At 53.7% G+C, this 10,563-nt stretch overlaps 3 protein-coding genes across 4 annotated transcripts in view; 1 reads left to right on the top strand and 2 right to left on the bottom strand.

Annotated features, from left to right (window-relative positions):
- The window catches only part of ATP13A1 (ATPase 13A1), a 15,660-nt gene extending 11,060 nt beyond the window's left edge, over positions 1 to 4,600 (bottom strand). The window contains exons 1-8 of the mRNA XM_027670098.1: positions 4,191 to 4,600; positions 3,625 to 3,714; positions 3,136 to 3,326; positions 2,672 to 2,744; positions 1,931 to 2,086; positions 1,781 to 1,850; positions 1,061 to 1,167; positions 415 to 544 (exon numbers count right to left, since the gene is read on the bottom strand). Of these exons, the coding sequence (XP_027525899.1) occupies positions 415 to 544; positions 1,061 to 1,167; positions 1,781 to 1,850; positions 1,931 to 2,086; positions 2,672 to 2,744; positions 3,136 to 3,326; positions 3,625 to 3,714; positions 4,191 to 4,598 (1,225 nt within the window). The 5' untranslated portion in view covers positions 4,599 to 4,600. The remainder of the gene's footprint in view (positions 1 to 414; positions 545 to 1,060; positions 1,168 to 1,780; positions 1,851 to 1,930; positions 2,087 to 2,671; positions 2,745 to 3,135; positions 3,327 to 3,624; positions 3,715 to 4,190) is intronic.
- Positions 4,583 to 10,563, top strand: part of CHCHD5 (coiled-coil-helix-coiled-coil-helix domain containing 5) — an 8,998-nt gene continuing 3,017 nt past the window's right edge. The window contains exons 1-5 of one of the 2 annotated variants that reach the window (XR_003532041.1): positions 4,583 to 4,636; positions 4,991 to 5,131; positions 5,381 to 5,535; positions 6,141 to 6,158; positions 9,049 to 9,166. Coding sequence is in view for 1 of the 2 variants with exons in the window: in XM_027670106.1 (XP_027525907.1) it covers positions 4,635 to 4,636; positions 4,991 to 5,131; positions 5,381 to 5,534 (297 nt within the window). In the remaining variant the exon portion in view is untranslated. Of the gene's footprint in view, positions 4,637 to 4,990; positions 5,132 to 5,380; positions 5,536 to 6,140; positions 6,159 to 8,988; positions 9,207 to 10,563 lie in introns of those variants that run through there. The other variant, XM_027670106.1, reaches the window with a different exon arrangement.
- Positions 9,573 to 10,563, bottom strand: part of LOC113960502 (LIM homeobox transcription factor 1-beta-like) — a 16,766-nt gene continuing 15,775 nt past the window's right edge. The window contains exon 8 of the mRNA XM_027670107.1: positions 9,573 to 10,320. Within this exon, the coding sequence (XP_027525908.1) occupies positions 10,166 to 10,320 (155 nt within the window). The 3' untranslated portion in view covers positions 9,573 to 10,165. The remainder of the gene's footprint in view (positions 10,321 to 10,563) is intronic.

Here is a 10,563-nt window from a genome sequence, read left to right on the forward strand (position 1 = left end):
AATCCCTCCAGGGTCATTCCAGCCCGGAGTGAATCCCTCCAGGGTCACTCCAGGGTCATTCCAGCCTGGAATGAATCTCCCCAGGGTCACTCCAGGGTCACTCCAGCCCAGGAGCTGCCCCCTCCTCGCACCCCCAGAGGAACTGAGTTTATTTGACCCTCCCAGTTCATTAATAATCACACTAGTTCATTAATTATTAATTAATTAATACCAAACCTACTCCAGGGTCCCTCCAGCCTGGGAGCACCCGGAGCTCCCCCCTCCTTCCCCCCAGGGGCTCATTTAGCTCCCCCCAGCTCATTAACCAGGCCGTTAATTAGTGCCAGCAGGCTGCCACAGCACCACCCCTGAATCCCAGCGGATCCCATGGGAATTGCCGGCATTCCCAGCGGGAATGGGGGGCCAGGGACGCACGTTTGAGCCCCGAGGAGGCCTTTTGGGGCGGGATGTGCTGCACCACCCGCGTGCCCCCGAAGATGACGTGGAGCCGGGAATCGCTCTCCATGTCCAGCACGTGCTCCGGGCTCAGGTCCTCCACCGGCTCCTGCAGCAGGGAAACAGGGAATGGGCCCCGGGATGAGCAAGGAAAACGGGAACGGCACGGGATCGTGCCAGGGAGGGTGCAAGGGTTGGAATCTGTGGGGAGGGTGGGGCTGGGGGGCTCGCCCCTTCCCAAAGAAATCCATCGGAATAATAACAACAATAATAACAACAATAATAACAAAAATAAATTTTATACTTCTTAAGTCTCCCACTGGCACAAGAAGCAGGAAAAACTAGGGGTTTTCCCTGATTTTTGGCTGTTTTCCCTGATAAATTTTGATTCTTTTCCCTGATTCCTGAGGGTTCTCCCCAATTCCTGAGGGTTCTCCCCAATTCCTCTGGGTTCTCCCCAATTCCTCTGGGTTCTCCCCTATTCCTGTGGGTTCTCCCCTATTCCTGTGAGTTCTCCCCAGTTCCTGTGGGTTCTCCCCAGTTCCTGAGGGTTCTCCCCAATTCCTGAGGGTTCTCCCCAGTTCCTGAGGGTTCTCCCTCCCCTTTCCCTGTTCCCCATCCCCACCTTCATCTGGGGCACGGACTCTCCTGTCAGCATTGCCTCGTCCACGATGCAGCGGCCCCGCAGCAGCAGAACATCACAGGGCACCAGATTGTCCTGGGGGGAACGGCCTGGCCCAAAAACACCCAAATCAGCCCCAAAAAAACCAGCAAAGAGCCTTCCCTGGGACCCTCTGCCACCTCGGGGAAAAATTCCAGGGGAAAAGCAACGAAAATCAAGGTAAAATCAATTTAAAAGCAATTAAAAATCAATTCAAAAGCAATGAAAACCAATGAAAAATCATTTGAAAACCAATTAAAATCAATGAGAAATCAATTAAAATAAATTAATATCAATTAAAGCGAATTAAAAATCAGCTAAAATCAATGAAAAATAAAACAAAAATCAATTAAAATCAATTAAAAATTAATTCAAAAGCAATTAAAGTCAATTGAAAATCAATTAAAATCAATTGAAAAATCGACTTAAAAATCAGTTGAAAAATCAATTAAAACCAATTAAAAATCCCTGGAAATGGGAATTAAGAGATTCCAGCCCAAGGATTTCTCTCCTGGTTCCTCGGAAAAGGGAATTAAAACCAAGACTCCAAGAGATCCAACCCTGGAAATGGGAATTAAAATCCCACCAAAGCGGCCGTGGGATTTTTCACCCCGATCCAACCCACCCCAACCCCCCGGGAACGCCGGGAATGCCCCGAATCCCTGGGAATGAGGCCCCGGATACCGATGGACACGATGTCCCCCGGGATGATCTCGTCGCTGGAGATCGGGCGCCACTTGCGGTTCCTGTACACCTGCAACCCCCAAAAAAGGGATGTTTTAGCCATAAAAACACGGGAAAAGGAGGGAAATCCCCCCGAATTCCCGGATTTACCTGGATCATGTAGGGCTTGTTGCCCATCTTGCGGATCTCCGACATGTTCCGCATCTGCTGCTGCACCAGCGAGGCCTCGAAGGCCACGAGCATGGACAGGGTGAAGACACTGTAGTACCAGTACTCGTCCAGGCACCACAGCCCCACGCAGAACACCTGGAAAATCCCGGGAAAACCCGGCAGGCAGCTCGGCTCAGTCGGGATAACTCCAGTGTTTCACTGGGGGGAACTGGGAAGGCAGGAAATCTCCCTCCCACAAACACCCGGGGGTCAGGAACTGTCCCCACACCCCAGCCCCACACAGAACACCTGGAGGGACAGGAATGATCCCAATCCAGGCCAGAATTCCTTAAAATCCAGGATGTATCTTTGTTTATCCAGGATAATTTCAGTATTTCATGAGGGAAATCGGAAAGGCAGGAAATCTCCCTCCCAGAAACACCCAAGGGGTCAGGAATTGTTTGTCCCAATCCATGTCAGAATCCCTTAAATTCCAGGAATTTCTGGGGACTGGAATGGGAATTTTAAGGAATCATCTTGTTTAAAGAATTCCAGAAAACTGGAAAAATCCCAGGGCAAAAGGGTCACTCCCAGGAATAAATCAATATTAAGGTCCAATCCAGCAGATATTCCTGATTCCTGGAATCTTCCCAGCTCATTCCTGGCTTTCAATCCATAAATGCTCCTGGTTTTTTAGCAGGAATAAGGAATTTCCCCCCCCTTTCTGTCTCCACGTTTTACCTGGAAGACGAAGAAGGGAGCTGTGGCTCTTTCCTTGAACAATTCCAAGAATTCTGGCACCACCATCTCAGCCCTGGGAAGGAAATCCAGGAAATCCATCCTTGTTTCCCTGAGCATTCCAAGATTTCAGCAAAATGCCATCCCAAAAAACCACTTCCAGAGAAAAATCTCCTGGTTTTTAATTACTCTGAGTCAATTCCTTCCCCTTCCCAATTTTATTCCTTTTTCTTCCTCTTCCCAATCTACATTCCCAACGTTATTCCTTCCTCTCCCCAATCCTTATTTATTTCTCTTCCCAACCTTATCCCTCAAATCCAGCTGTTCTCTGCCCTGAAAGGAATCTGGAGCAAACCCTGGGAATGACTAAAATTCCAACTCCGGGACTAAAACTCCGGTTTGATCCTGGTTTTTCCTGCCAAACGGGGATATTTTGGCTCCCCAAAAAAAACCCCAGGAAAACTCACTTATTGGTGCCATATTTCTTCTCTGCTGCCCGGATTTCCTTGTCCTCCTGGTAGCCTCTGGAATTCTGGTAGTAGCTCAGGGGATACTCCACCGGGAAGGCCACGGGCAGGAACTGTCTCTTCCCGTTGGTTTCGTAGGAATACTTGATTTTCTGGAATTCGAAGGAAAGAGCCTCCTCCCCGTCCTCGCCCTGGGAAAGGATAAAATAATTGAACATTATCCAGGTCCAAAATCATCCAACATAAACCTTCAGCCCCGGGGATAATTCACCTCTGAGAGGGCAGAATTCCCAAATTCATTCCCAAAATCCCAATCTGTCCCTGCTGGTGGAAACACCCCCCCCAAGTCAGACCCATCCCAGCTGATTTTTTGCTAATTAACGTGATTAAAACCGTAATTTTTGCTAATTAACAGGACTAAAAGGAATTCCGAGCCGGCGGCAGCTCCCAGAATCTCCTGGAATTCCCGATCCCCGCGGATCCTCTCACCTGATCCCGGTGCAGCGGCACCAGCTCCACGGAGCCGTTGTTGGGGGTCGGCACCACTTTGGCCAAGGTGGCTTTTTTGGGACACGGCTCCTGGAGGGAGGGATGAAAAAATGGGAATTCCCATCCCGGGGTTTGCCCAGGAGCGCTGGTTGGGATCAACACATCCCAAAGAGAATGTTCCCAATCCCGAAATTCCCACCTGGGCATCGAGGGAAGGAGTTCAGGGACACAAACAGGGAAAGGGGCACCTTAAAGGGATTTAATGCCTTTGCCTCTCGGATCCCAAATCCCCCCCAAATCTCTCTCAAACCCCACATATCCTCAGTCCCAAATCCCCCCAAAATCCCTCTCAAACTCCAAATATCCTCAGTCCCAAATCCCCCCCAAACCCCAAATATTCTCAGTCCCAAATTCCCCCCAAAATCCTCCTCAAACCCCAAATTCCCACTGTCCCAAATCCCTCAAAATCCCCCTCAGACCCCAAACTCCCCCCCTCAGGCCCCTCGCACCCCAAATCCCCCCCTTTTCCCCTCAGCCCCCCAGTCCCCCCTTTGCCCCTCGCTCACCCTGACGCAGGTGAGCGCGCACTGCGCGTGCACGGACCAGAGCCCCGCCAGCGCCGTGAGCAGCTGCAGTGCCGCGATGGCGCCGAGCGCCAGCAGCGCCGCCTCGGGGGGCCCCCCCCGCTCCTCCTCCTCCTGCTCCCCCTGCGCCCCCCACAGCCGCGGCCCCCACAGCCACAGCCACGCTGGGTAGAGCCCGGCGGCGAAGGGCAGGACGGTGGCGCGGAGGAGGCGCGGCCGCCGCCGGTAGAGCGTCACCGACGAGACCAGCTCGTCCTGAGGGGCCGCCGCGGCCGCCGCCATTTTCCCTCCGCCCTCGGCCCGTCTCTTCCGCTTCCGAGCCCCCGCCCCGGAGCTTCCGCCCGCGCGTGCGCGGGGAGCGGTACTGGCGGAAGCGCGGCGGCGGCGCATGCGCGCTGGAGAAGTGCGGGCGGAGGCGGCGGCGTCATGTGAGTAAAGGGGCGGCGGGGCCGGGGCGGGAAGGGTCCCCTCTGCCTGTCCCACCCCGGCTTAAGGAGCCCCCCGGTGTTAACGGGACCACTTCGACCCCCCGTGTGCCCCCCGGTGTTAACAGGACCCTCCCAGGACCCCCTCCGGTGTTAACGGAAACCCCGTGTGTGTCCCCCCCCGGTGTTAACGGGACCATCGGGACCCCCCGTGTGCCCCCCGGTGTTAAAAGGACCCTCCCGTGTCCCCCCCCGGTGTTAACGGAATCCCCGTGTCCCCCCCCGGTGTTAACGGGACCATCGGGACTCCCGGTGTCCTCCCCATTACTGACCTTCCCATTCCCGGTATTCCCGCAGGGAACTGGCCCTGGAGCTGACAGCCCGTCACTGCGGGGCGGAGCTGGAGCGCTACGGGCGCTGCGTGGCCGCGAGTCCCGAATCCTGGCAGAGGGATTGTCACCGGCTGCGGCTCGGGATCGCCCAGTGCGCCTCGGCACAGTCAGTGCGGGACTGGGAGGGACTGGGATTGTCACTGGATGGGCACCGGGAGGACTGGGATTGTCACTGGATGGGGTTTGGGATTGCCCAGCGCACCTCGGCACAGTTAGTGCCGGACTGGGAGGGACTGGGAAGGACTGGGACTGTCCCTCCAGTGCCATCCCCGTCCCTTTGGTGCCTTCCCAGTGCCATCCCTCTCCCCCCGGTGCCATCTCGGTGCCCCCCTGACCCATCCCCGTGCCCCCCCAGCCCCATCGTGCGGCAGATCCGCCGGGACTGTGCCGAGCCCTTCGCGGCCTTCGAGCGCTGCCTGCGGGATCACCCCGGGAGCGCCGGGAGCTGCCACCCCCACGCCAACGCCTTCCTGCTCTGCGCCGACCAAGTGAAGCCCGGGGAGCCCTGAGGTGAGTCCTGGGGGAGATCTGAGGGGAGTCCTGAGGGGAGATCTGAGGGGAGCCCTGAGGTGAGTCCTGGGGGAGATCTGAGGGGAGTCCTGAGGGGAGATCTGAGGGGAGTCCTGAGTGAGATCCGAGGGGAGTCCTGAGGGGAGATCTGAGTGAGCCCTGAGGTGAGTCCTGGGGGAGATCTGAGGGGAACCCTGAGGTGAGATCTGAGGGGAGATCTGAGGGGAGTCCTGAGGGGAGCCCTGAGAGGAGTCCTGGGGGAGATCTGAGGTGAGGGGAGTCCTGAGATGAGCCCTGAGGGGAGATCTGAGTGAGCCCTGAGGGGAGCCCCGGCACCCCCAGGAATGTTCCCACTGGATGGAGAGGCTCCTTACTGCGGCTGGAACCCCCCAGAGGACACCCGGACACATAAATCCCACACAAATCCCCTCCTGCCTCAGGGAACAGGGGAGGGAGGACGTTGGGGAAGGATGTTTGGGATAAAAGTGGGATCAGAACCTCCCAAAATCCTCCCAGATCCGTGAAATCCCGCACAAATTTTTGGGGTCAGAAGGGATCTTAAACTCATCCTATTCCTGCTTTTTTTTTGGGCTGTTTTTCCCTAGAGAATCCTTGGACTTCAGGTATGCCTCTGGGAATGGATGGAAAAGCCTTGGTGTCCTCTGGAATCTCCTTCCAGTCCCGGATTTTCCCCCTCTGGAAAAGGAAGTGCAGCTCTGCCCACAGGGATTCCTTGGATCCGCTTCCCTGGAGTGCAGGAACATTCCTGACAGCTCTGATTTCCCAGGGAATTCCGGGTTTTACCCAAAAAAAACCAGATAAATAAATAAATTCCAAGTTCCAAAGCTCCGCAGGAACCTCGGGATGGGCTGGAAGGTGACCCAAAAAAATCCGCTTTTTCCCTGTTTTTCTTCCACCTGAATGCTTCCAAAAATTCCTTTGGGAATCAAAGATAGTTATTTCCCTTTTTTCCCAAGAAAACCCGCCCACTTCCCAAGATCCAGAACCATTCCTGGCTCTTCCCACTGCCCTTGGAAGCTCAGGGATACTTTGGGGCCATAAAAGTCAAATTAATCCATCTGAAAACTCCCAGTTTTTGAGGGATGGGATTCCCGGGATCTCTCCTGCTTTGGGACGGCAGAGGGAGCCATTCCCACCGGGAAAAACAGGGATTTGGGAGCCTTGAGGTCTTTCCAGGAATTTCTGGCTATAAATAGTGGGGGGAAAAAAATCCAAATATTCCTGAAAATATCCATTAAAACTCGAGGAAAAGTGGGATAAAGCCCCAGGATTGCGGGATCCATGTGAGAAAACTCCAGGATGCTGCCAGCAAGGTCAGAAATCCCTGGAAAAGCAGGAGTGGAGGTCTCCCAGGAAAAGGGTAATCCTGGGAATTTGAGCCGGTTTGGGGGGGGGAGGAGAAATGAGTTTTTGGGACTCGATTGGGGCTTCCCAGGAGAATTTTTGGGGGGAATTAAACTTGACCAGGGATGTGCAGGGAGCAGGAATTCCCTCGGGAATTCTCAGGGAGAGGCTTTTCCCAACTTTCCAGCCCTGTTTGGGGGGCATTTAAAAACCCCCCTGGCTTTGATCCCGATCCCAAGGGATCCACCCCATTCCTGGGATACATTGATCCTTATCCAGGGTCCAGCCAGGCCCAAATCCAGCTGATTTTTGGGCCTCACTGGAAATCTGTTCATCCCTAAAATCTAAAAATAGTTATCCCTAAAATCTGAATAAATTTATCCCTAAAAATTAAATGTGTTTATCCCTAAAATGTAAATTATTTATCCCTAAAATCGAAATATATCCATCCCTAAAACCTGAATCTGTTTATCCATAAAATCAAAGTCATTTATCCCTAAAAATTAAATTTATTGATCCCTAAAAATTAAATGTCCTTTATTCCCATGAATCCTTTTATGTCACTTTAATCCTTCAATTCCTTGTCTCCTGCCATGATTCCCACCCCTAATTCCACGATTTTCCCACTTTTCATTCCTCCCAACTCCACTTTCCAGCCAAATCCCTGTTTTTTCCTGCGAGTTAAACCACCTAAAAGCTGGTTTTTTTCCCGGATTTAACTTCCCAGCTCATCCCAACATCCCTGGGGAAATGAATTAACAGATCCAAGGGCTCCCGTGCTCCCAAAAAACCCCCAAATCCCGGGATCAATCCATTCCCTCCTTGTTTTCCCTCCTCCTCCCGGAGCTCCCGGGACACCAAATCCACCTTTTCCCGGTGTCGGTGCCGCTTTTCCTTCCCGGTGGAGCTTTTCCAAGCCCCAAAAGGGGGGGATGACCCTCGATCCCGGGACGAGGGACCCGCCCGGAATCCGCTTTAATTCCTCAGCCGGAAAAATATCCTGGTTTTCCGCTCGGCTTCCCCCGGCTCCGGGCGGCCGTAAATCAGGGAGAGGTGGACAGAGCCACATTCCAGCCTTTGTTTTCCTTGGATCCCGTCCAGGGGGTTTCTCGGAGGGTGTTTTGCTGCCACTTCCAGAGGGGTTTGGGGTCACTTTTTATCCTCCCGGTCCAGGGGAGAGAGGGAGACACACCTGGGCATTCCAGAGGGGGGGAAGCGTTCCCAGGATCCCTTGGGAAGCCTTCCCAGCCAAGGGGGAGCACCTGGAACGGCTGGAAGTGTGTTTATCCCTAAAATCCAAGTGTATTTATCCCTAAGATCTGAATACGTTTGTCCCTAAGATCGAAATCATTTATCCCTAAACTCAAAATTATTTATTATCCCCAAAATTCAAATGTATTTATCCCTGAAATCTGAGTCTGTTCATCCCTAAAATCTAAATCTGTTTATCCATAAAATCCCAGAGGAGCATGGGATATTCCCAATGCCTTTCCCAAGCTGTTTTCAGAGAGCTCAGGAAACTGGGAAACGAAGCCAAACCCGGGAATTCGGGAAGCTGCTTCCTGAACCCCCGGGAAAGGAACCCCACCCTGGAATTCCCAAGGCAGGAAAATCCCACGTTCCCAGTTAAACTTGGCTTTTTTGGGGCATGGGAGGGTTTATTTTCCAACGTACATGCAAAAGAGAATTCCCAAAACACCGGCACGGGATCACGGGGAGCATCCGGAGGGATTCGGGGAGTGGGATCTGGGGGGGGGAAACATCAAATTTCCACAATTTCACCGTGGATTCTCCTGGAATTCCACCTAAACCGAGTCCGTCCCGAGGGCAGGAGCCTCCAAAGGGAACACACGGATGGAGGAGGCGAATTCTGGGATTTGGGATGGTGGGAACTCTCCCGATTCCATCCCAAACTCGCCTTTCCAGGCAAAAATGTGCCATAAATATCTGGTCTTTTGGGAAAAATCTCCCCCCTTCCCTCCCAAAAAACCAGTGTCCAGCTGTCTGGGAGTGTTGTCCGTGGATGGGAAGAGGCGGATCCCAGAAGTCCGGGATAATCTCGGCACCACCAACACGAGGAATTTTTAGTTCCAGGGAATTTCCCTCCGACAAAAAATCTGCCTTTTCCCTGGTTTTCGGTTCCTCCAGGAGGTTCCCACCTGGAAGAATCAGCGTGTGGAGGCTCAGGGACAAAAGCACATCCAGGAATCCGTCGGCCAAATCCTTGGGATTGTCCCGCCCGATTCCCGACTCTGCAGATCCCAAAGTAAGTCGTTATTCCCTTTCTTGGAACAGTCCTGGGAATTCCTTTCCGGGAATATTTCCTCCTTGGAACGGTCAGAGAGCTGGGGGAGGTTTTCATCCTGGAGGATTTTATTCCTTCGGCTGGAACAGCTCCTGGGAAAACTTCTCTGGGAATTCCAACAACGGAGTCGTTCTGGGGAGATCCCGGGTCATTCCTGAAAAAAACTGGGCTAAAAACACCATCTCAGTGATGGAATCGTGGACAGAACCCGGGAGGGAGGAGATCCAGAGCCTTTCCAGCTGGATTAGGGCTTGGAGTTGTGCTGGGAATACTGGGAGACAGCCTGGGATGGGCACCGGGGGGGGGAATCCCGAGGGATTCGGCCTCAAAATCCCAAATATCGGCAGATTCCGCCCCCAAATTCCCCATGCTGACGGATCCTGGCCCGAAATTCCTGGTCCTGATTGAAAATGTTGGAAGGTTCAGTCTGGATTTCGGGCAGGGATTGCAGCTCCTGATGGAAAATGCTGGAAAATGCCGGAAAAAGCCAAATATTGATGGATTCTGGCCTGAAATTCCCGGTCCTGATAGAAAATGAGGGGAAATCCCAAATATTGATGGATTCTGGCTGGAAATTCCCAGTCCTGATAGAAAATGAGGGGAAATCCCAAATATTGATGGATTCTGGCTGGAAATTCCTGGTCCCAATGGAAAATGCTGGAGGATTCACTCAGGAGTCCAGCCCGGAATCCCCAGTCCCGACAGATTCTGGCCAGAAATTCCCTCACCCGAGAGAAAAGGCCAGAAAATTCCCCCTCGGGATAGAAAACAAGGGGGAAATTCCCACCAGATTCCAGCCGGGAATGCCCATCCCGATGGAAAACGCCGGGAGAGGTCGGATCCATCCGTCGGCTCCTCCGGGGAGAACAATCCCGAGGGTCTCAGTCCCGCCCCATCCCCTCGCCCCGCTCGGAGGCGGGAGCAGCATTCCCGAGGTTCCTGGGAAGGGCTTTTCCAGGGTCAGGAGGTGAAGTAGGAGCTCTGCATGGAATACAGGCGGTCGATGGGATTCCCGAGCCGGGCCTGGAGCAGGCTGGGATCGGCCCCGGACAGGAGGCAGTCGCCCAGGGGGCCCAGGCTGTCGCTGTCCAGGTCGTGGAAAACGCCCTCCGAGTCTGGGAAAAGCGGGAAAAGGGAAGGGCAGGGAAGGAAATTAAATTTAGAGGCTCTTCCCACCCTCCCATTCCCGAATATTCCCATGGGATGGAGAGATCTGGTGTCAATCCCTGCTCCTGGCACAGCTCCGCCCTCCTTCCCTTCCCAAATATTCCCAGTGGATCGGGAATTCCCTTCCTTTCCCAAACCTTCTCCCCCATCCCATCCCATCCCATCCCATCCCATCCCATCCCATCCCATCC

Source organism: Corapipo altera, unplaced genomic scaffold (genome assembly GCF_003945725.1).
Source record: "Corapipo altera isolate COAL_440 unplaced genomic scaffold, ASM394572v1 285, whole genome shotgun sequence".
Lineage (NCBI taxonomy): Eukaryota > Metazoa > Chordata > Aves > Passeriformes > Pipridae > Corapipo > Corapipo altera.